This window comes from Spermophilus citellus (assembly GCF_964194105.1).
Source record: "Spermophilus citellus genome assembly, chromosome: 1".
Lineage (NCBI taxonomy): Eukaryota > Metazoa > Chordata > Mammalia > Rodentia > Sciuridae > Spermophilus > Spermophilus citellus.
In genome coordinates, this window is record NC_138182.1 from 234,877,094 (window position 1) to 234,903,171 (window position 26,078).

The window sequence follows — 26,078 nt, forward strand, 5'->3', positions numbered from 1 at the left end:
AAAAAATAAATTTTAGACACTGTTTTTCAAAGAAAATGAAATTATATATGCTTTTCAATTTTTACTATTATTATTTCTTGGCTTTTATTCTTACCAAGCTGTTCTAAAGGAAGTCATATTCAATTTTAAGGGGCTATCCAGTTTCAGTGTGACTGTAATAATGTGCTTAGGGAAGGAAGCAGCTTTGGTCACCAAATCTACTCAGATGAGGCGGGATTTTTCTTTTAACATTCTTTGGGGCTCAGTTAACTATGCTTAAATCCAATTTGCAGGACTAGTATTAGTTATGAAATGAATATTTGTAGGCTGCTCTCCCCACACCCTGCCCCCAAGGAACAATCCATGTGTTGAAGCCCTAACCGTCATTGCTGGTTAGAGGAGGAGGACTTTTGGGAGGTGATTGGGTTTAGATGAAGTTGTGAGGGTTGAGTCCTAGACTGTGGGACTTCCCAACTTACAGTACTGTGAGAAATAATTTTATCTTTTTTTCTGTTTGCTTCTTTTTGAGATGGGGGTCTCAGTATGTTACCCAGGCTGGTCTCAAACTCCTGGGCTCAAGTGATCTTCCCACCTGAGTAGCAGGCACTACGGGTATGTGCTACCAAGCCCAGCTTTTAAATATCTGTTTTAGTCTGTGGTGGTTTGTTATAATAATCCAAACGAAAACAGCATTTTGATGCAATTTTAAATGCAATTTTCTTGGAGCATGGCAAATTACACTTGTGTATGACAGAGAAAGAAAAAAATTCCTATATAAACCCACTGATCCAGTGGGGAGCCATCACCTCCACAAACCTTGAATTCATACACAAAGGTTAAAGGCAAAAATGGTAAAGTAGAAAATTAAGAATTTCCCTATTAGTTAAGGTGTTTACAAATACAAAGATCACATCAGTAATTTTTCTTAAAGAGCTATTTTCTCAGTTTTGGCTTCCTGCATAATGCAGTTTCTTGTCTACAGAGCAATGAGTATCCATCTTTCTTCCTATTAGCTTTAGAAAAGCAAAACCTGGGCATAAGTAGCTCAGGTGGTAACTCTTTAAGATAATTTTTAGGTATTTAGGTAACACTCAATATTTACAATAGGGGAGAAAAACCTATTTCAGATGGCATCACATTAAGACTCTTCTTTCTCTGTAGCGTCTTAGAATCAAACCTTAGGAATCACATACATTAGCATAAGCTGTTTTAAGAACTTGCCTCTTAGCAACAAATAACGATGCTTGGAAAAATCCCCCAAACAGGCCCAAATTTTCTGGATCGATAACCAAAAAAAAGACTTTATTATATGTGGCTCAGATCATAAATATGAATTGTAAGTTTGCCCAACTGCAGCTTTTATAGGTATTCTCCATTCAGAACATCTCAGTGACTCCCTGAACTCATGGAGAAAAAGAACAAGCTGATGGATGGACATATTTAAGAAGGCTTTAAAAAGTAAGTCCTTATCTTTTCATTATGCTAGTGAATATTTTTAATGAATATTTGATTTTGCTCTGTACTTTGGTAGACTTAAAATATTAGAGGTAGACCTAAATAAGAACACCTTCGTGCTTTTGCTCTGTCATGCATTTCAGTTTTAACATTAAAGTATGAAAGAAATGTAAGTTCATTTTCGTGGACAATAATGTAACTTTATTGTGCGCAATCTTTCCCACAACAATTAGTTTTTCCATGTGAAATAAGTGAAGATTTAAAATGCCAAAGTCATTGTGAAAAAGACATTGAGCAAGAGAAAAAGCTGAAGAGAGTTTTTGGTTTTTGTCTGAAAGTGGAAAACAGAAGAGTCTAGGAGAGAAAAAATACCACAAAAACAGCTTTGGTGACCAGAGACAGTGACGCAGAGTGAGGGCCAGGGAACTAATCTTGGAAAGGAAGGTAGGATTTCGTGTGGATGTTTAAGGTATTTGCTTGGCAATATTAGTCTCAAAATTTCCTTCTGTGTTGCTGCTACAGCTTTTGGTTTACCCTGCTGTCTTAAATTTTATTATGTAACATAATAATTGTTTAACTTAACACAAAGTCCACTTGGATAAGAGCAAAGAAAGGTTCTATGCAGAGCATAAAGTTTATTTGGGGTCTGGGTTGTGCCTTGGACATACAGCACTTGCCTTGCATTTGATTCCCAGCAGCACCACCACTCCAATGACAACAAACACAAAACAAGTTTACTGAAAAAAAAAAAATCCTGTCTTGTTTTTTTTTAGTGAGTAGATTCCTATAGGAAAAATCAGTACTATGAGTTTATTGCTCTGCTGCAGAATTGGAATTTAGGCCCACAGTAAACAGAGTTAAAGAGAAATCTAAAGGTTCACTTAAAAAAAAAAAAATCACCAGATGAAACAGGCTATGGAGGAGCCTCTTCCCCAGCCGAATTTAAGTACCTCATAGCACCAGAGCAGAGCAGCTGTCCTCAAACGCTCTGCCTGAACTGACTCCTCTTCTGCAGTTTCTTTATGGCCACATCAGCACCAGCTCTCTTCCCTACTGAACTCTAAATAGCCATTGTGACATGTCTATTTGTCATCTGCAGAAAGGTGATCAATAAAAGAGGCAACATCACTACCCCTTATTAGAAACATGAGAATCAAAAAGATGCCTGGCTAGGCCGGATGTGGTGGCACACACCTCTAATCCCAGTGGCTCAGGAGGCTGAGGCAGGAGGATTGTGGTTCAAAGCCAGCCTCAGCAAAAGCAAGGTGCTAAGCAACTCAGTGAGACCCTGTCTCTAAATAAAATAAAAATAGGGCTGGGGATGTGGCTCAGTCATCAAGTGCCCCTGGTTCAATCCCCAGTACCAAACAAACAAAAACAACTTGCAATATACATTAGACCAGGGCAGTCACACTGAAAAATTTTTTTGGTACTCTCTAACTGAAGATTAGAAAGGAAAACAAACCCAAATGGGGTAATATAACATAAAGAGGCAGAAAGCTGGGAACTTTGAGGCCTGGTATACAAAGATAAAGGAATTACTGTGTCGTATTTCCTTGGCCTTGAGGCATGCAGGCAAAGGCAAGGTCACACCTTAAGGGAGGCAGAGGATCAAAGCTGACTCAGGGCTCCAGGAAAATATTTACCAGAGGAATTTGATGATTAATTTATCAGTTCAGAAATCCCAAGTACAAAATTTTAAGATATAAGAAGGATCAAATTATATCATGTATATGATTCAATTTAAAAATTCTTGGCCCTCTTACATTATATTATCTAGATTATAATAGTAAAAAAATCAAATTACATTCATATGAAATTTTATAGTACAATTATTTTCAATTAGTCTTTTTAGGTCACAGTATTTATAATTCCATTTACATAAGTATAAGTTTTAAAATAAAAAAAAAAGAAGTCAATAGAAATCTAATTTTTTATCTGCAAACTCCCTTCAGTTTCCAGGCCAGTAACACATGGTGACGTCGACTTGTCCTCCAGACATGGACTGCTACCAAAGATCCCGTTTATGGAGCACACAGGCCTCGACTCATTAGGAACGCTTTTTGGTTTGGCTCACGTTTCAAGAAATTCTGGAGCATGTCCATGCCATCCAGAGATCCCCCGGGTTTCAGGATTAGGTTTCTATATTTCATTCCAACCTAGTAAAATAAAACATCATGACTAATAATTCATGGTCATAGAATTTTCCAAATCTCTAGAAGCAAAAGACAAAGGGGTAAGGGTAAAGAGAAAGGGGATTCAGCTTTACTCGGTCTACACCGTCTCTTCTGCCAATGCTACAGCTCTACAGTATTTATTCTTTTATTTATTTTGATAGCTAAAAGATTTGGAGCTTCAACCTCATGTCTTCTACGCTATCCTCTACTATTGTCTTATTTCCTTAGATTCTCAGTAGTGAGCTGATACCATGGGCAAGCAGACAACAAAAAATATAAAACGCAATACATAGCATGGTCCTATTTGTTACCCTGACTCAAACTGTTAGCACAGTATCAGGAGCGGTGGTCAGGCTTGTAATCACAACAACTTGGGAGGCTGAGGCAGGAGTATTGCAAGTGCCTTGCCAGCCTTAGCAACTTGGTGAGATCTTGTTTCACAGTAAAAATAAAAAGAGCTGGGGATATAACTTAGTTGTTGAGGGTCCCTAGGTTGAATCCCCAGTATTGTACCAAAAAAGGGAGGGGTAGTTAGCAAAGCAAGTGTTCCAGAAAGCTACAAATAGTTTTGCCTACCTGGAAATAGTAACACATCTACTATCAAATGGCTTCAGGTTTTTTTTTTTTTTTAAGAGGATCTCATAAAAGATCACAAACCAAACATGCAAGCCTCTTCCTTAGACAATGTGGTACAGAGAACAGTAGATCACATTGTCCACAGTAAGGCAATTCTGGGGGTCAGCACTGGTATGAGGACCTTTGCAAAGTTTTCTTTAGGGATGGAATTTAAAAACATATTACAGTTCCTTTGCCTTTATTTACATAAACACATGAGCAGATAATGTAAAAAGAAAACAGTTGTTACTCAGTATCAGTATTTTCAGTTCCTGAAACTGTGATTTTAGGGAAGCAAAGCAAGACAATTCAATGAAACTTAATTCCAGATACACACATAAATAGTTCACAGAGCAACACTTCAGTTTACATTGATTATATCATTTGATCAATAGGACTAAAATTTTTTTTTTGTACTGAGCCACATCTCCAGTACTTTTTATATTTTATTTTGAGATAGGGCCTCACTAAATTGCTGAGGCTGGCCTTGAACTTGTGATTCTCCTGCCTCAGTCTTCTGAATTGCTAGGATTACAGGTGTGAACCACCATGCCTGGGGTAGGACTAACCATTCTTTCTAGTATAAGCTAGAAAATTGGGAAAGACTAAAATAATCAAAGTTTTGACTTGTAACAAAATTCTTCTTGGTACAACCATCAGATAATTTAGTTAAATTGTTAAGAAAAATAAAACATGAATGATATTTACCAAGTTAGATGCAAAACTATTTAATGCCTACACAGCCATACAATCGAAACTCTTGGGGTTGCCTTTTACTTATGAATAGAAATTACTTGTGACTTATTAGTCGTCCACAGGCTAACATCTAACTTGAGCCTGGACCTTAGTCAGGAATAAATAGTCAGATAAAGTTTCCTTCTCATAAACTCTAGGATAGTACTGTCTAATAGAAATATGAGATATATGTATATAACTTTAATTTTCTACTAACTACATTTTAAAAATTAAAAAAATAAGTGAAGTCAGTTTTTAAGAATCTTTTATTAGTTGCTGATGAACCTTTTTGTTTTATTTATTTATTTATTTATATGTGGTGCTGAAAACTGAACCCATTGCCTCATACATGCTAGGCAAGAGCTCTACCACGAGCCACGACCCTAGCCTGGAAGTCAGTTTTAATAAAACATTTCATTCAAACCACTGTTAGGGTGAGCATAATGACCTGTGCCTATAGTCTCAGCTACTTCAGAGACAGAGGCAGAATGATCACTTGAGCCTACAAGTTCAAACCTAGCCTGGGCAACACAGACTGTATCAAAAAAATAAAACTAAACCAAAACAAAAAACAAACAACAAACCAAAAACAAACCCACAAAAAACTTCATTGCATATCAACGTTGTAATGTAAAATATAAAAATTGAGATTTTTGTTTGTTGTAGTTAGTTCTCAGTATTTTTAACACTTTTTTAACATTTTTTTTAAACCTTTATTTTATTTTATTTATTTTTATGTGGTGCTAAGGATGGAACCCAGTGCCTCACACATGCTAGGCGAGTGCTCCATGGCTGAGCCACAACCCAAGCCCAACACTTTTTTATATATATATATATATATATAAATAAATAAAATAAATATATATAATATATATATTTATATATATAAATAAAATTCAATTCAGTTCTTCAGTTGTACCAGCCTCATATCAAGGGCTCAACAGCCACATGTGGCTATCATACTGACAGGTCTAGGGCCTGGAGCACAAAGATTTTTAGGAGATCTTGTAAATGTTCCAATACAGAATATAGAAAGGCACATGGCAAACTTGTTGCCTCAATTACAAGTTTTGGATAGATTTTCTTAAAAAGAGAGTATTTGTAAACAGTGATATGGCACTTACTGAAACCTCTGGGGATGAGGATCTGGAGCTAGATTTAGTTTGCTTTAGGAAAACAAAAACAAAAACGATGTGCTTTTCTTGTGTGGTCCAAAGCAGTATTTACTATTTCAACAGCAGTCTAGAATCTTAAGTGTGATTGTGGCTATTTTGTCAGACACTTTATTATTCTAAGCAGCAGCATAATGGAGCTTTTAAGTTCAACTGCACTTTACTTCCTGCCTTTTTTTTTTCAGTCCTAAATGTGTTCAATTTGACTAGTGTTTTAAGTAGGTACTCCCAGAGAGGAGCAGTACAGAAAGAACAGAGAAAATGTGAGTTAATTTTATCTGCACAATTATAAAAATTTTTATTTTTGTAGCTTTTATTAAGAAAAAAATACATATCAGTAGTAGGCACAACAACATTAATGAACCCTCATGTACCCATTGCCCTGCTTTAATAATTAATATTTATTTGAATAAATACACCTATATATGAAATTCTTCATGCTCAAGACACACATTTTTTGGAGTGTATATTTTTGGTGGTGATGGGGGTGGGGCAGTGCTAGGGCTCTAACCCTAACCCTCATGCAGCCAGATGAGCTCTCTACCACTGAGCTATCCCTGGTCCCCTCAAAATCTGGATGTTATATATCCTTTATTTATTAAAAAGAGATATTTCATTCTATAAATACTACAGGAAGAGTAATGAAAATCTAAATAAATGATTTAAAAAATCACCCAAAGTGCTAACATCTCACAAAGTATTCTTTCTGTGTAGAAAACTGAAATTTTAGGTAGCAAAGGAAAGCAAGCGTTTGAAGAGCTGCATGATTGTGCTGAGACAGCTCATGACTCCTCTGCATGGCAGAATCATTTCAGACCAGGGCACTGTTTAGTCTCATAATATGTGGCTCAGTACAGCTCAAGTCTTCCTCTGCTTATGGCTCCAAACAAGTTGATTCAATTTCCTGAATTACAGTGCAATGGGCTTTTAATAGTTTCATTTCCTTTGCAATGAAGTTTTGAGAAGAGTTTAAGAGTCATTTTGGTAACAGGCTCTTGCTTTTGTTAAAAAAAAAAAAAAAAGTAGTTAAGTGAATTTGTGTCTTAGGAAGGTGCCAGGCTCCTTAGGTAAGAGAATGTGGTCTGGGAGACATCTGCCACAGGTGAAAGGAGGCTTTGCCCTCAGTTGTTCAACTTTGTTCACCCAATAAAGAAACCAGACTGCAAGCAGGACAGGAAGCTCTGAAACACTAACATTTTTCATGTCACAAATATCCTCCAGAAGGATCTGCACGTGGTAAGAACCCCTGTTAGCTCTCCTGTGAAGGAAGTTTAGTGTCACCTCTGCAGCTTTTATTTTTATTTATTTTTTTTTAGGGGAGAGGGTAGGACAAAACAATACAGTAGTGATGGGTAGTGGGGAACAGTGGGGGAGAGGTAGGCAGGAAAAGAAGAGACAGTCAGAGAAAGGGAGTACAAGAAAGGAGGGTGCTGAGCAATGGCAAGGGAAAGTGGGGAGAGAACATGGGAAATGAAGGAGAGGAGAAGGGCAAGAGGGAGAGAGAAAGGGAAAAGGGAGACAGTGGCAAGAAGAACAGCTCTATAGTTCTGAATCCTGGAAGGTTAGCACAGATCCCGGCACCTGTGCAAGTCTTCTCTAACACTGAGGATGAATACAAGACCTAGTTCGTTTTGTTTTCTAGAAATGGAATGTAACACTGATGATTTCTAAAGCCATACCAGGAGCTCTGGAATCAGGCCCAGGTTTTTGAATCTTGGCTCCATCCCTCAGCTATGTGATTTTGGGCCTTGGTGTCTTACCTGTAAAATGGGAAAAGGTCTATCTCACTGTTTCCAGAGATTAGACGATTTCAGCACTTTGCCTATTCCCTGGATATGGACCTGGCATTCGATAAATTTTATCCCTCCTCTCATTTCCTTTCTTCTCTCATTGCCCCAGAGTGCAGTTACTCATCAACAGTTCAGGGAAATAAATGCATTCATGGTTTGACATTTCTTTAAAATTAGTTCTGTCTCCTAATAAAGCTAGAGAGAAGCACAAGAGATTTCACTTCTACTATTAGCAAGAAACAGAATGCATAATTCAACAAGAATATTAAGGAGGAGAGACAAGGCACTCATTTTACCCAAGAATATGAACCTTTTGAGGTAATACTTTAGTAGAAATCATAATTATCCAAATGAAGGATGCTTATAATTTATTAGTAATGAAAACATAAAGGGGGAACAGCTTGGGTCCCCTGTTACCTCTGGCATCTCTGAGGCAGCACATACAAGCTCCCATGGCCTTTCAACCTGCCAACTCTGGGAGGCAAGGCCAGAGACATCTCCTGACGTTGAGTAACAGTCATGCGGGCAGAGAGCACCCGGCCAACAGGTGATGATGACCATGCACCTAACAAGCTCAGCGGCCTGCTTTAAAACTGGACTTCGAAACTTTTCCTTCCATGGCCTGCAGCACACCCTTTGTTTTCTATGAGAGTGAGGAGATGGCGGGTGGAAAAAAATAAAAATGAAAATAAAATGAAACAAAACAAAACAAAACAAAAAAAACCCAACCTTTGATGACAACAGAGGAGGGAGAGGATGGAAGACCAGTAGTCAGGGACATTGAAACAAAAATAGCAGTAGGAATTGTCGGAGTAGAGGAGGCCTTCAGGAAACCTTAAACAGAATCCCTTAGAAGGACAAATTTTTATTTATGGTGGGGAGAGATTAGGAGAAAAAAGTAGCCTGGGTAGAATCACACATTAGGCTTGAGAGGCAGGGGCAGAGTGGCGGCAACCACTACCTAGGCTCAAAGAGGTACACGTATGTGAAACTAATAATCAAACAGTTCGGAAGAGAGGAGGGGAAACAAAGTTTAATAAAATAGTTCCTTTTATAAGGATCTTCTGACTAGAAGGAGATATAAAGAAATACATAATTAACAAGCCAGATTATAAGGGCTTGAAGAGAAATACAAGGAAGAGCTGTAAGCACACAAAGAAGAAAAACAGGGGGTTAATTTTAGACTGAGCAGGTCTGGCCTTTAAAATATTAAAGAAGAAGAGCCAGGTGTGGTGGTGCACACCTGTAATCCAGCAACTCGGGAGACTGAGGCAGAGATCACAAATTCGAGGCCAGCCTCAGCAATGTAGTGAGGCCCTCAGAAACTTAGTGAGACCCTGTCTCAAAATAAAATGCAAAACAGGGCTGGGGATGTGGCTCAGTGGATAAGCCCCCTGGGGTTAGGTCCCTGATACCAAAAAAAAAAAAAAAAAAAAAAAAAAAAATTCAAGAAGAAACCAATCCCATCTTCTTTTGTTCCTTAAATCAGGCAAAACCCAAGGCTGTTATAAAAAGGTAAGGTAGAAGACAAAAATGAGCTGTTGGGTGACAGATCAGAAGAGCAGAAGCAGACAGAAGATTTGGATGGCAGACTTTTAAGAATCTCCAAGAGAGAGAAAGTGCCATATTCTTTCTTGGTGACACATTATAGCAGGAAGTGGGCCTAGGATTCTGTTTGAAAAGGACTGGCACACTTAGCTTGATAATATACGTTCTCTGCAGGCAATTTTTCCATGTTTAACTAAAATTCTTCAGGTTACTGGGTATATTATTGCATGTAAGATCTAGGTACTTTCTTTTGATGTTGCAGACTAAAATATAATAGTTCCACCTAACTATCTTGGTCTTCTGAAGTGACACTTGGTTATACTTCCCTTCACTGATGGAAAGAACAAAGCTTAGCAATTTCTCTAAATGCAAAAGAGTAGGAAGATAATTCTGGCTCAACAATAAAATTGCCTTTGAATCCACAATGTCTATTATACCTCTTAGGAAAATTTCCCATAATGAAGTTGCCTTATAAAAAGAAATGGCCCTAGTTAAAATGCACCCCCATTTTTTTCAACCCTGTGATTAGCTGCTGAATTTTGAAATTATATTTGGTGACCTTAAAGATATCCTTGCAGGGCTGAGGTTGTAGATCAGTGGTAGAGCTCTTGCCTAGCATGTGTGAGGCACTGGGTTCAATTCTCAGCACCACATATAAATAAATAAAGGTCCAACAACAACTAAAAAAAGATATCCTTACAGAGTGTCAAGTGCTTGCTGGAGAAGTGTTAATCACAAACAGTTCTTCCACAGTTATTTAAGAGAACAGTTGAGGAAGTAAAAGTTATATTTGATAATGAGACAACTTCTCCATTACTTTAGGTAATATTTAGTAAATTAACCAGTTAAAATGTGATAGCTACATATAATTAAGAATTATGTAAAAACTATAGATAAAAACACAGATAATTTTAGGCTATGATAGATAAGTGGCCAGTTATAATACTCTGATTCAGGCCTTCAAAGCAGAATAAAAACAACTGTACCATAAAATATTCTACAGCAACCATTTGGTATTCAGAATGTTGTGGGTTTCTATTTGATCTTCCTGTTAGTGTTTTCTCAATGATTAGCTTGATAGGCTTGGAAACAGTTCTCAGAGCAGATCCTGGGATCTGTCTACAGAACAGCAAGAGGTTATAAGAGCAGGCCTGCAGCTGGGTGCAGTGGTGCATACTTGTAATCCCAGTGACTCTGGAGTCTGAGGTAATGGATCCCAAGTTCAAAGTCAGCTTCAGCAGGGCTGGGGATGTGGCTCAAGCGGTAGCACGCTCGCCTGGCATGCGTGCGGCCCGGGTTCGATCCTCAGCACCACATACCAACAAAGATGTTGTGTCCGCCGAGAACTAAAAAATAAATATTAAAAATTCTCTCTCTCTCTCTCTCTCTCTCTCCTCTCTCACTCTCTCTTTAAAAAAAAAAGTCAGCTTCAGCAACTGCTGAGACCCTGTCTCAAAATAAAAAAAATAAAAAGGACTAAAACACCTCCGGGTTCAATCCCCGGTTCAAAAGCCAAACAAAACCAAAAGAGAAGGCCTATAGATACACTTCTGTATTGTGTAACCAATGATTTCTACTAGCCCTAATAACAGTGACTAACTCCTTGAAGGGAACCCTGCTATCTTTCCAAAATGATCCAAATACTCATTAGGGAGGGTGAAACCCTGAGACAAGAAAATCTGCATAATGTACTATGATTGCTCCGATTTCTATGATTTCAGACCAACTGAGCATTACTTTATACCATAAAAATTTCCCCTGATACTGGAGATTAAACTCAGAGGTGCTCTACCATTGAGTACACTCCCAGCCCTTTTTATTTTTTCTTTTGAGGTAGGGTCTTGCAAAGTTACTGAGGCTTGCCAGGAACTTGTAATTCTGCTGCTTCACTCTCCTGAGTCCCTAAGATTACATGTGTGTGCTACCATGTGTGGCCATTTCTAAAACAACTAGGCACAACGTAAAACTGAGAAAAAGTTCCATTAAAAAGTATTGAGAAAAAGTTAATAATCACTGATAAACTTACCACCCAAAGATAGCTACTGCCAACATTTTGATAAGCATTTTTCTTTTTCTTTCTTTCTTTTTTAAAACTGGGGACTGAACCCAGGAGACCTTTACTACTGAGCTACAACCCCAAGCCCTTTTAATTTTTTTCTTTTGAGACAGGGTCTTACTAAGTTGCTGAGGCTGGCCTTGAACTTGTAATTTTCCTGCCTCAGCCTCCTGAGTTGCTGTGATTACATCCATGAGCTACCACACCCAGCTGATGTACTTTTTTCTAATCATATTTTATTTATTTATTTATTTTTGATACCAGGGATTGAACCCAGGGGTGCTTAACCACTGAGCCACATCCCTGCCCCTTTTTAAAAAAATATTTACTTTTTAGTTGTAAGTAGACATAATACCTTTATTTTATTTTTATGTGGTGCTGAGGATTGAACCTAGTGCTTCATGCATGGTAGGCAAGCACACTCTACTCAGCCACAACCCCAGCCTCCCTAACCCTTTTGATATTTTATTTTGACACAGGGTCTTCCTAAGTTGCTGAGGCTAGCTTTGAACTTATGATCCTCCTCCTGCCTCAGCCTCTCGAACCACTGGGATTACCTGCCTGAACCGCTGCACCCATCTCTAATCATATTTTAAAATTAAAAATTTCAATCTATGTAATAGTTAATATTAAATATTTAAGAATGTTTACTATTTAGTATTTGAAACCCTTCCTCTATGCCGAAGCTACTGTCATGTTATGAGGATGGAAAAATCACTTTTGGTTTTCGGTTTAGATGATCTGGAAGATTTCATAAATGAGTGGTTTTTGGAGTGGAGCTTTTAACAATGGTAGGAATTTTGAAAGGTAAAGACAAAGAAGGCAATGCTTTAGGTGTAAACAGAATAAACAAATGTGCTATGGGAGCACAAAGCTTGTGTGACACAGGGAATACTGGGAGATGAGGCAGGGGTTGACTGCTATACTAAGAGCTGTGAGCAAAGAGGGATAAAGAGAAGCAGGGAGCAAGGAAAAAGGGGCTGAGGCCCTTGTAGTTGGTGGGAAGGCAGGTAACTTTCCAGTTCAGGTGGTGGGGGTAAAGCCAGGAAACTGAGGTCTTCAAATATTGTTTCTCACATCATGAAATTAGGCTGTAAAAAGAACAATGGAACAGTAGCACTGACTGAAGTGACCAGAGTTGGCAACAAGTTTTTTCCCCAAGATGACAAACCAGTAAGGCGTGGAGTTAAGACAGGAAGAGGGAGATAAGTATTTTTGAAGTATAGGATGAATTTCCCTAACCTAGAAATCCTTAATCCAAAATGCTCCCACATCCAAAACTTCTTGAGTGATGACATGACTTTTGAAGTTTTGGATTAAGGAGCATTTTGAATTTCAGATTTTCAAATTAGGGATGTTCCATCACTAAAGTCTATGATAATATCCAAAATTTGGAAAAACTTCAAAACTGAAACACTTCTGATGCCAAGCGTTTTTGATAAGGGACACTCAGCCTGTACAAAGAAATAAAGATTAAGGTATTCACTTTCAATGATCTTAATTTTCTTTTCTTTTTTTTTAATCAGTGCTGGCCTAACAAACTGAGGGCCTCACAAATGCTATACAAGTGCTCTACCACTGAGTTTTAATGACAGAGAAGTGAGCTGATGGGGACTTGGAGGAAATTACTGAGGTGGAAAGGAGTAGGACCACAGAAAATCACTGAGTGATCAGTTCAGAGTGGAGAGTATGACCTTTGTAGTAGGGCAGGTTAATGAAGTCATACAATCTTCTAGAATGCTGAATTCCAAAGGCACCATCTTTTCATGAGATTAATGAAAGGCTAGGTACTGGCTGATGATCATGCAGAAGTGAGAATGCCTGAGAACAACAGTTAGAAACTGACCTTTGTAAATGGACTGGCTACTTAATGGAAGGAGACTTAAAGATCTATCAGACTGGTGGGGTGGAATGGGAGGTAAACTGCTTGGAAAGAATAGTGAGTATATAGGATGTGGGTTCCATACAGGTTTTTTTTCCTTTAGGAGAAAAAGCACTGAGGGAATAGTGATCTAAATTACACCAATGTATTTAATATGTGTGTGTGTGAGAGAGAGAGTGAGAGAGAGAGAGAGAGAGAGAGAGAGAGAGAGAGAGAGAGGTAGTTTGCAATTCAGAAACAAAAGAGATCAGAGCACAAATCAGTTAATTGAAACACAGAGAGTCTGATTTTGAGTTTGTTCTTCTGATTTATGAATAAACAGAATTTAAAAACATACTGGAAAATATTTCAGCCTTAGAAATAATCTGACAGCTGAGTCTTCAGTAAGCATGAGACCAGGGGGCTGTAACACAGGAAGGTTTGGCTGGCAGCCACCTGGCAGTCAACTCACTGAGCATAGGATGGAACAGCTCAGGCTAATGAAGCAGCTTCAGTTACCTAAAGGCATTTAGGTCACAAACTGTGTAGTAGGTGGAGTACGCCAGCCACAGAAAAAGGGTGCCTCCCACAGAAAATGTACAAAGAAAGTTTGTAAAGAATATCAAAACAAAGGGAGACCATTTACATCAGCAAGAAGTTTACCTTTCTTTCCCAACCTTCTATAAAACAAAAATACTGTAAAGCACATGTCAAAACTGGCAGCTATAAATTCTCAGATGCATAAACAAGGCTTTGAGTTTTTAATTATGCAATATATTGGAATGTTAATAAGCAAGAAAATGCAGTAGGTTTTTTTTTTTAAACCTATAGAATTAGAGTTAATCACTTGTACACGGTAACTTAATGATGTATGATGATTTGGGAAGATGCAAGACCTTAAAGTTAAAAGCTGTTACCATACCTCTTGCTGTAAAGTCTAGATGTCATAAACATTTTGTACTAGAATTTAAAGAAGCAAGGGCAACTAAAAAATTAACAAAAGGAAAAAGAAAAACACAATACCTCTGGATTCATTATCCCTTCTTTTTTAAAACAGCTGTAAAACATGTCCATGGAAAACACTTCACTCCAGAGATATCCATAATATTGGCCATCATATCCCCCGGCCAAATGTCCAAAAGTAGCTGGCATATTTGTGCCTTTAAAAAAAGAAGATACATTTCAATCAATGTGATAAAAGGTTAATTACCAGGTTTCAGCCAGCTCAAGTTTCCCTTTGGGGAGTCCAGCTGTGGGAGGAGAGGTGAGATAAGATCTCACCTCTAGTACTCCTGGGTTTAAGTGTGCCCTTGGCCAAGATGTTTACAAACTTCTCTCCTACCAATGGATCAACCTTAGAGCTGGTTTCACCCAAGCTCTGGAATGCCTAACAATAGTTTCAGGGGCTTTGTCCACACCCACCTCTTGCTCAACCCTTTCTTATTTCTTAGATATAGAAACCTATGTGTCTTAAAAATACTCTAATGTTAATGCTACTCTTTTACATTTGTGTGTGTGTGTGTGTGTGTGTGTGTGTGTGTGTGTGTGGTGGGGGGATGGAACCCAGGGCCTTGCACACGCAAGGTAAGCTCTCTATCACTGACCTATACCTGTGGCCCTTTGCCACACCTTTTTTTTTTTTTTTTTTTTTGTACTGGGAATTGAACTAAGGGGCATTGGACCACTGAGCAACATCCCCAGCCCTTTTTTTGTGTTTTATTTAGAGACAGGGTTTCACTGAGTTGCTTAGTGCCTTGCTTTTTGCTGAGTCTGGCTTTAAATTCATGATCCTCCTACCTCAACCTCCTTAGCTGCTAGATTACAGGCACCCGGTTGCCATACCTTTTAATGTCTAAAATGTCTCAGAATAAAATGGTACTTGTTTCAAGTTGTCTGAAAAAGAACTCTTGTAAAGTGAAAAAGGCTTTACCGAGTCAGTCTATCTTAAGGACTACTTTAAGAAGGATTTTGTTAAAGTGTCTGGAGGCACAAAGTTGCTCTATGGTTTACTCTAAACAGATCACCACAGGAAGTGAGGAGGCTAGAATGACTCAAATGACTGTTCTTATCTTTATTATCTCCATAAATGTGGCTGATTCATTTTAGTAACAATTTCCTAGGTGAAAAAAAGTCATCTTACTACATATCAAAGTACATCTATATACTGGCTTAAAACATAAACACGTAGGGACTAGGTACTCACTTAGCATGCATGAGGCCCTGGGTTCAATCCCTAGCACCACAAAAACAAAACCAATACACAGACACATAGACACAGAAACTCACATATCCTCTAACAAATCCCATGTTTCATGTTAGAAACTGCCAGTGAGTCCAGTGCCTTAACTGAACTCAGAATCAGAAACAAAGCAGAAGTTCAAGTTTCTCTCTAAAAACACCCCTCTGCCAATTTCTTACTGAAAATCAGAGGGAAGTCAGGGTGCATACAGGGAAGGAGAAGCCAGACCGGTGTTGCCAAATGCGAATGGCTCTCTCAGCTCCTGGGTGGAGGCCAATTGCTTATGCCTGATTACACTAAAATGCTGTGAATCTGGAGCCACCTTTCCTTTGAGCACATCTGGACAGGATAACACATAGGGACACAGTATGCTCATCTGAAAGTCATGGCCTGATTATTATAGAAATAAATAAATTTAGCTTTGAATAACTTCACCTCCTCTGCAGTGTGAGGAGTATGCCCTACAATTCCTTCACAAGCAAAATAAACTCAAGTTACAGGATTTACATACCTGGAGTAGCTGCAACACCTAGAATTTCTGTGCAATATTTGGCATATTCGCTTGCGGCGTCCAGCGATGTATTGGTATGGAGGGACTGATCAACTTTGCTCAAAACAATTTGGCGGAGGGTCAGAAGACCTAGATGTAAGAATGTTTAACCATATATTTTTTTAATTATTTTATTCATTTATTTATATGCGGTGCTGAGAATCGAACCCAGTGCCTCAAGCATACTAGGCAAGTGCTCTACCTCTGAGCCACAACTCCAGCCCCCTGTTTAACCATATTTTGGAAAAGAGAGAACTATGTGTTCTAACATTACAAGATCTGAGATTTCAAAAACTGATTCCAGTAGTACATATCATCAAATGGACCAAGATATCTTAATGAATTTAAGATTTAAAAGGAGATGGTTTACCCAGCCCCAGATAATCCCATGATTTCCTCTTCCAATATATTTAGAGTTCTCTCTCTGCATATTAGCACCCTCAGGGTACCATCAATATAAAAGGGAACATAAGTCCTACAGAAGAAGAGGCCAAGAATTCTACATTAAGCTATTCTCACTTATTTTCCTTTTCTAAAATAACAACTCATACCTGTGTTGACCAGTCTAGAAGCAACAAGCTTTTCAAGCAGATCATCTGTAATAGGGCTTCCGTCTTTATAATGTTTTGACAATCTTCGGAGGGAATCAATGTCCCACACCCAATTTTCAAGCATTTGTGATGGTACCTCTACAAAGTCAGTTTCCACATTTGTTCCACTAAATCGTGCAAACTCAGTCTAGAATGCAAACAGAGGTACTTTTTAAAGCCTAGCATAAAAAAGTACATATGCAATGAATTATAATTAAGGAACACTAAAACTTAAGGCAAAATCAGAGCCAACTGTGTTTGTGAATGAAGTGTTGAAATAACCTCAAACTGAAGTAAAAATACAGTAGCCAAACAACATGAAAAACAACCTCTGAATACTCCATATTAAAGTATCATTCCATTCGTTTGAACTATAGACAAACTTGGAACAATCACTAGGAAATCCTAAGCAGGAAAAAAAAATAGGTCTAAGTTAAAAGCAAACGTTAAATTTTGAAAATAAAAATATAGTTTCAAAGAATTTTCCATTAAAAATAAAGATATCATAAGATAAGTAATCTCCTTAGCTCCTTGTGTAAACACAAGTTGCTTACTTGTGTTTACTCAATACATGCCTTTCTGGGGAACTCATCACACTACTGTTAGCTAACTCAAGCTTAAGTCATTAAAGAGTTAAGTTACAACATTCTGGACTGACACTGTGTGTGTGTGTGTGTGTGTGTGTGTGTGTGTGTGTGTGTGTGTGTGATGCTTTGTGTCCTACCCTTGAAATCAGTGGTTCTAAGATAATCATGTTGTGGACAGCCTGACTGGGACCTCTCAGGATGGGCAGAAGATGATACCTCAAAAGAAGAAGTTACTTCAGTGGGAGATAGTATGTAAATTAGTTGGCAGTGGGGTGAGTTAAATGCTGTAAGAAAACAGAAAGAATATATTCAAAAGTCAAAGCACCCATTGTAAAAATATAAGGCCTGGGCTAAGAGCTTAAAAATAAAAACGTTTAAAAGAGTTTTAAAAAGCTTAGTTTAATAAATACTTGAATCAGAGGTCAGAAAAGCTCTCAAGCACAAAGATGGAGCTGTACTGGAACAGGCTAGTCACCCCCCCCCCCCCCCCCGTTGTTTTTATTTATTTTTTCAGGCTAGCATGTCCTTCACACTGTCTACAGCACACTTGTAAAACTGTCACTGGCAGAGAAAGACAGCATTGCCCTGAGTGGGTCATCCGTAGAGTGGGGGTCTGTCATTCTGCACATTTTCTCCCGAACCTCTATCACACTTTCCTTTTCATGTCTTATATTTCAACCGTCTTTCCCAGACTTCATCATCCCTGGGGCTTTACATGGGGGGGGAACAAGAAGAGGGACCTAAGCACTGAGAAGGCAGCAGATGGGATTCCAAATCAGCAGCAAACAACCATTCTGTTTTGGCCCAGGGCAGAGGCACAGATGTCAGAACGCCATCACACATTCTGCCTTCCCCTCTTTATGCAAAAACACGTTTTGCTTGACTTCCTATTATAATTGTGCTGATTCTAGATATGAAGAGCTGCAAATACTGGAGGACTAAGGGAAACTAAATTCACTAGGCTCTGGAACTAGGCCACCTCTGTTGAGGACATTCCAATAAAAAATGCTTACAGGGACAGAGGCAAGGGTCCCTAGAAATGGAGTACTTTGCCTCATTCTGGCATTCTAAGATTATACCCTATATTACAGATAAAATGATCTTATACAATAATCATTACAACCAACATGCATTGAGACTTTACTAAGTCGGGCATTAGGTTAGGCTCTTTACATGGATTATCTGATGTAAATCCCCAAACAACTGTATGAAGCAGTACCATTATCTTCATTTTTGAGATAACGCAACTGAGGTACACAGAGATTAACAGCACAACAAGGCTTTGAAATAGGTAATTTGATTCCATAACCTATAATATTTACCACAAATGCTACAGTGCATCTCTCTCTTAGGGAAAAATGGAAAGAGAAGTGTTAAATTAAAATATGCAAAATGACTAAGTCCTCTAAGAAGAGATCTAAAACAGAAAAGTCTAACATCAAACTTCCCCCTTATATGAAGAATTAAAGTGAAGTTTCAGTGGGCTTCTTTCGGACACTGGAAGACTTCTGAAAGATCAGACATAAGACTGAGACATAGAAGCCAGCCTTCATACCCCAGGCATATACCCTGAGAGTTGGGATTCTGCACTACTAACTGCATAATTTTATACATTTATTAAGATAGGTACTAACAGAGCAAATAATGGTAAATCACACCATAGATTATCACCATACAGTATGACAAAACCATAAACTTTATATACCCTGCTTGTGGGAATATTTTTCAGTCAAATCAACCCCAAATAACAACAAAAGTGTGTGTCTGTGTAGTGTATTGGGGTGATGCTATTCAGTATCCAGAAAAATGCAAACAAATGAGTAACTTATGAGTTAAAGTCAAAATTGGATAAAATAGGAATCAATGCAGTTATGCTGAACAGAGTAGAGAGGGCTTATTCTACCCTGAAGTCTTGTTGTTATGTGTGTGTGTGTGGGGGGGGGGCACAGCTGATGAATGAATAGATCAACAAGTCTTCTAAAGAACAAAAGGAAATGTTTGCAAGGAGTAAGAGCTAAAAATAGCCCTACTGCTTACTAATTTCCCAAAAGTCAGTCATGCTGTTTCTCTCTGAGCCCTTTGGGCAACATCATCTGAATAGTTTTCAAATGAGGAGGACAAAGAACCTAAAGAATTCAAAGGCTCAATTTGTAGCAAACAACTAAATTCTCAAGACAAAGACGTCCACAGTCAGACACTGTGTATGTCCACACAGAAGGCAAGATTTGGGATCTAGCAGTCTGATGGGGCCTGAAGTCAAAACAGCTAAAAACCAGTTTTTAAATTATAATTTAAATAACTTTAACAGCTACTTTATATACGCTGGATGTGGTGACATACTCCTGTAATCCCAATGATTTGAGAGGCTGAGGCCCAAGGATTGCAAATTTGAGGGCAGCCTCAGCAACATAGTGAGATCCTGTTTTAAAATAAAAAATAAAAAGAGCTGTGGATGTAGGTCAGCGGTAAAGCTCCCCTGGGTACAATTCTCCATACCTCCCTGTACCCCACCCCACAAAAAGGTACTTTTCAGTAGGATCAATTTGAAGGTGTTGAAAATAGTTTATGGGCCATGATAGCTATTGATACTAAAATACCTCCTAGATAAAACTGAATAATTTATAAAGAAAAAATAAAACAACAACAAACCCCTCTGCCAAAGTAACCCAACTACAAATGATTTTGCAGATGATACTTCAACAAGTTTTAGAACACATTTGCTGCAGGAAATGCCTTCAAAATTAAAGCCTAGAAAACAAAGTAAACTTAGATTCATGTTTGGTTAGAAGTTTTTTTTTTCCCCCTTATATTTTTAGTTGTAGATGGATACAATAACCTGTGTTTTGTTTATTTAGTTTTTTATGTGGTGCTGGGGATTCAATCCAATGCCCCCCCCATGTGCTTGGCAAGCACTCTACCATTGAGCCACAATCCCAGCCCTGGATAGAAGTTCCTAAGAGGAAGAAAATTGTCTAGGCAGGAGATTTTTCTTTATTATATTTTAAATGGACAATAAGATGCCTAAAATATATTCCACTTCAGACTTTTAAACAGATGACTTGATGCCACAGATTAAACTGTCAATTTATACTCTGCACTGAGAGCTGGAGCAAAATGACAGAAACTGAACTAAAATAAAAAGTCATGTGAACTTTTACTGTATTTAAAGGCCAAAGTATTGCAAATTATTGTCCCAATAAAGAGACTGGTTGTTTTTAGCGGCTCCAACTAAGTATTATTTTCATGATAGCAAATCCCAACTCAAAGAAAAGGCGATTGCTGAAATCAGTAAGTGTACTGTGTTCAGGAAAAAGGACAGGCCTCAAAAGAGCGGACTGTGGCTGTCTGATCCTCTGCTGATTTAGTAGCAGTCATTCCATATCCTTATCTGTTTGATCTACCCCTAAAATTCAGGCATAATGGAGAAATTAATGTAAGAAAGCAAGAACTGCCATAAATAGATGGTTAAAAAATCAGTTACAGTTGGGTGCATTGGTGCAAACGTATAATTCTAGTGATTTGGGAGGCTGACAGAAGGATTGCAAGTTCAAGGCCAGTCTCTGCAATTTAGCAATGCCCTAAGCAATTTAGTGAGACTCTGTCTCAAAATAAAAAATAAAAAGGGCTGGGAATGTAGCTCAGTAGTAAATTGCCCCTAGGTTAAATCTCCAATACCATCTCCTCCCACAAAAATCACAGTTTTAACTTCATACATATCTAGCAATCACTGAAAGTAATAGTAGTAATAAAGAGTTTATGAGGGCTGAGGTTGTGGCTCAGTGGTAGAGCGCTTGCCTAGCATGTATGAGGCACTGGGTTCAATTCTCAGCACCACATAGATTAATAAATAAATAAAGGTCCATCAACAACTAAAAATATTTTTAAAAAAGAGGATATGAATAACACTTTAGCTTTATTATTAATCTTCATAACAGCCCTGCTGTTCAACAGGTCAGTTTCCCACCACCATTTGAAGGATATATGAACAGATAATTTGGAGAAATCTTGAATACTATAAATTAAATTCACAGGCTTGTCTCCAAACTAGTTATACCTTCCTAACTAAGCACTTCTTATTTAAATTGCACCTTTTTAAAGATAATGCTAAGTGAAGTTAGCCAATCCCAAAAAACCAAATGCCAAATGTTTTCTTTGATATAAGGAGGTTGAGTCATAGTGGGATAGGGAGAGGGAGCATGAGAGGAATAGACAACTCTAGATAGGGCAGAGGGGTTGGAGGGGAAGGAAGGGGGTATGGGGTTAGAAATGATGGTGGAATATGATGATTATTATTATCCAAAGTACATGTATGAAGACACGAATTGGTGTGAAAATACTTTATATACAACCAGAGATACGAAAAATGGTGCTCTATATGTGTAATAAGAATTGTAATGCATTCCGCTGTCATATATAAATAAAAGAAAAAAATAAATTGCTTCTTTTTAGATGAAAATCAATAAAAGTACTTTTTCCAATTCAAATGCTAAGAAAGTTAGGCAGTATACCTTTTCCTAGCACATACACAAAAAATAGGAGGTGCTCAATAAACACTTGTGAAGTGAATGAAACTATGGGAAAAATGCTTCCCAAACTGAAACAACTCTCAGATAGTTTCTCTTACTTTCAAGACCTGCCCTCAGCCTCCAGCCTAAAATCACCTCTCTACTACTCAGTCTTCTTTGAATACTTAACATTTAATCTTTGTCATTTTACTTAACAATATCATGCTTTTCATTTTTAAAAATTTTTGCATTTTATGGCCTCAAGCTAAACTCTAAACATTCCAGATACAGCAACTTTTCTTTTTTTTGAACTCTAGCCTACAATACAGTCACAGTAGTTAATCAATGATTCTGCTTTTTACACCAAGGGATAGTAGCTAGAACCTTACTCTTGCTAGGCAAGTGCTCTACCACTGAGCTACATTCTCGGCCCTTTTCAATTTTTTAAAATTTTTTATTTTGAGACAGAGTCTTGTTAAGTTGCTGAGACTGGCCTTGAACTTGTGATCCTCCTGCCTCAGTCTCCGGAGTAGCTGGGATTATAGGTGTGTGCCACTACATCTGGCAACTGAACAACTGAACATTTTTCTAAAATATATTTTTCTAATTATTTAAAAAACAACACACGTAGAAAATGCAATAAGCAAATAATAGAAATAAGCATATTCCCAAATAGAAATAAATATTATGTAGATTCACATTTTGGTTTCTAATGTTAGTTATTAGCATTTATTCTATGTATACATAAATGTTGTGCTTGTGTATATATATATATAAAATAACAAATAAAATTGAGGAAAAGATTCAGAAAGAAAGCATGTCTGACGTTAAAAAGTCATAAACTGTGACTGTGTGCAGGAGCTGGACCTAGGGTGGTAAGGCCACTGCAGATGCCACAAGATTGCTGATAAGCAGCTTACTTTACTTCAACTTCAGTGTCAACCTACACAGTGAGAAACTAGATAAACCAATTCTTTGCATATTATTATTAGAATACCATTAAATAATGAAGGAGAAAGAAGACCAACCAACAGGAGTATATACACAGGAGAGTCAATTCAGACTATGTGCAACAGTGCTGCCTCTAGTGCACAGAATGAGAGTGACAAGAACAGGAAAATGGAGAAAATAATAGTACTTGCTTCAGAAAGTACCGCGAGGATAAAATGAATGAATGGATTCCAAGCACTGTGCACACGCACACTGTCCATGCTCGGTATTCTTGGCTTTCATTCTTGGCCTCTCAGTCTGCCTGTTCAGGTATGACCATGCTTTGGCTTCTTCCAAGTATTTACTCCTTAGTGTTAATGTTAATGTATTTCTCTACATCTAATCCTAATCCTTCACCATTCCCAATACTCTAAACTGCTCATTTCTGATCTTGCTTCAGGAATCAGACTTCTAAGTAGGCAGTAATCATCAAGACAAACCAAATACAGCTACAGCCCTGAGGGTTCCCAATCACCTTCCTCAGGTCTTCTTTGGACACCCACTGAACTGCTTCATAGAACTGCCTCAAGAAATTTTTTCCCCCAATTTTAATCCCCAAAGGATTGAATTATACATAAGCATGATTATAAGAATACTTCAAAATAAATTTTTTAAGGGAATACTTCAAATACTTATGCTTTTCTAAGTACTTTTCCACATATTTATTTAATTTCCCCAAAATGAAGTAAGTAGATAAGAAAATCACTATTGTTCCATTTTATGAATAAGAAAAATAAGATGGTCAAAGTGGTCAGATAACTTGCCAAAAGTTATACAGGTAGACCCACAAAGTACAGATGCTTTTAAATCTAGTATTCTTTCTTTCTTCTCTTCCTTTTCTTTTTTTTTTTTTTTTTGGCACTGAGAATTGGGTACTGTACTACTGAGATACATCCCCAGTCCTTTTTATTTTTTATTTTGAGACAGGATCTTGCTAAATTGCTCAGGTGACCTTGAACTTGTGATCCTCCTGCTTCAGCCTCCAGAGTAGCCAGGACTACTGGTATGCGACACCATGGGAGGCTAATCCAGTGTTCTTGTCATAACACCAGTGTGCCCCTCTGAATAATACCATTTAAGCTCGCCTCACATGTGCAAAGCCCTGGGTTCGATCCTCAGCACCACATAAAAATAAATAAAATACAGGTATTGTGTCCAACTACAACTAAGACAAACAAACTAACAAAAAAACCACCAAAATGCACTGTTTTTTTTTTTTTTTTAAAGACAGAGTGAGAGAGGGAGAGAGAGAAAGAGAGAGAGAATTTTAATATTTATTTTTTAGTTATCGGCGGACACAACATCTTTGTTTGTATGTGGTGCTGAGGATCGAACCCAGGCCGCACGCATACCAGGCGAGCGCGCTACCGCTTGAGCCACATCCCCAGCCCCCACTATTAGTTTTTTGATCAAGCTTATAGATTATTCCAAATCACATAATTCCAAGTTTTTCTGATGGTTTGTCCCTCTCATGTTTAGTTCAGAAGCCTAATGTTTCCTTAAAAAAAATTATCTTTACAGTTCAAAACTCATTATGTTGTTTTTCAAAAAACATAGTACTGGGGATTGAACACACAGCCTTTATTCATGCTAGGGAAACACTTTATGACTGAACTATATCCCCAACGCTTTTTTTTTTTTCCTTTTAATTCTATACCAAGACAGGGTCTACCTAAATTGCCCAGGCTGACCTTGAACTTGTAATCCTCTTTCCTCAGCCTCTCTCAGCCTCCCAAATTCCTGGGATTACAGGCATGCTCATTACTGCTCTTAATGCACAACAAAGGCACCACAATGGACATTACTAAAGGCATTTTCTTCTATTCTACAGAAGTTGCAAAGGCCAGTGATTACTGAGAGCCCAAACCACAATAAAATCAGGAAATAGGAACAGATACCTGTGATATCTCCTCTTGGTTGTTATCTTTAAAATTACCCACCTTGCAGTGTAAAGTCAAGAAAATATGAATGAAACTCAACTCCTGAAAAATGAGCTAGCAGACACATTGAACTAGTGTATCTGCATGTTTGAAAACTGGACATTCCTGCTAACATATTTAAATATTGCTGTGACAAACTCAAATGATTTCTTTTGGTCATTACATCTGTCACAGTGGAGAACTCAGATGGTGAACTACCATGTCCTAAACCTGATGTACTGAATACATATGGCAAATTTCTTATTCACTATAATACATTTATCAGATGTCAGCAGTATTACTGAACATAAAAATTATGGTTTTTCTTATTCATTACCATCCATTTTGTCAGAACAAAAGGTTTTAAACTTATTATTTAAGCTGTCAATATATGGATCTGTGCCTACAAAAAACCAAAGTAGTGATCATTGACTCTAAATAAGATTACTAAAAAGTTCTTAAAATATTACATGACATTTAAAAGAATGAATAGACAAAAAGATTTTTCAAAGATAATCTCATGAAGAGATGACCAAGCAAAGGATTGTACCAAACACTATTCATCATATGACACAAACTGTGCTCATGGATGAGATTAGGCAAAACTTCCAGAATTGAATACAAACTGGTGAACATGATGTATATTATGACATTTGGGCTATTTGACACATGAGTGAACATAATAATGTCATAATATCAAATTAAAATATTTTCCAGCATTAAAGTAGGTATCTCAAAGGATCAAAAATAATATAAGAAGCTAGTCGCAGTGGCAACCTGTAACCCCAGCAACTTGGGAGACTAAGGCAGGAAGATGCAAGTTCAAGGCCAGCCTTAGTGAGACCCTGTCTAAAAATAAATAAATAAATAAATAAATAAATAAATAAAGATGGATGGGAGTATAGCTCAGTGGTAGAGCGCTTCTGAGGTAAATCCCCAGCATCCCCCCCCACACCATACACACAAAAGAGGGAAAAAATAATGTAAGAAATAATGAGAATTGTGGAGAACTGTACCATGAATACCTGATAAGCATATGATACTAAGGTTATAAGAGAACTATGCCTGCAAAAAGAACAATCATCAAAAGCAATAAAAAATCCTATTTGAAGAATACTGTATTTTAATGAATGTGATTAAGATACCAAATTACTTCCTTGTGAAACTTCTAGCCAATAATCAATATCCAGAAAGAGACTGTTTTAAGTCAGGAGTTCTTAATTTGGAGTCATTATAGTCTGCATATCAAGGGGTCCATGAACCTTTAGAACACCATGTATAATTCTGGGTACTTGAGGGTGTTTGCATTT

At 37.7% G+C, this 26,078-nt stretch overlaps 1 protein-coding gene across 2 annotated transcripts in view; it reads right to left on the bottom strand.

The window, feature by feature from the left end:
• Nucleotides 1–1,612: 1,612 nt before the first annotated feature.
• The window catches only part of NLN (neurolysin), a 106,386-nt gene continuing 81,920 nt past the window's right edge, over nt 1,613–26,078 (bottom strand). Inside the window, exons 10-13 of one of the 2 annotated variants that reach the window (XM_081282633.1) lie at nt 16,729–16,915; nt 16,139–16,267; nt 14,412–14,548; nt 1,613–3,593 (exon numbers count right to left, since the gene is read on the bottom strand). In XM_081282633.1, coding sequence (XP_081138759.1) covers nt 3,459–3,593; nt 14,412–14,548; nt 16,139–16,267; nt 16,729–16,915 — 588 coding nt within the window. In that variant the 3' untranslated portion in view covers nt 1,613–3,458. The remainder of the gene's footprint in view (nt 3,594–14,411; nt 14,549–16,138; nt 16,268–16,728; nt 16,916–26,078) is intronic. The other variant, XM_081282634.1, reaches the window with a different exon arrangement.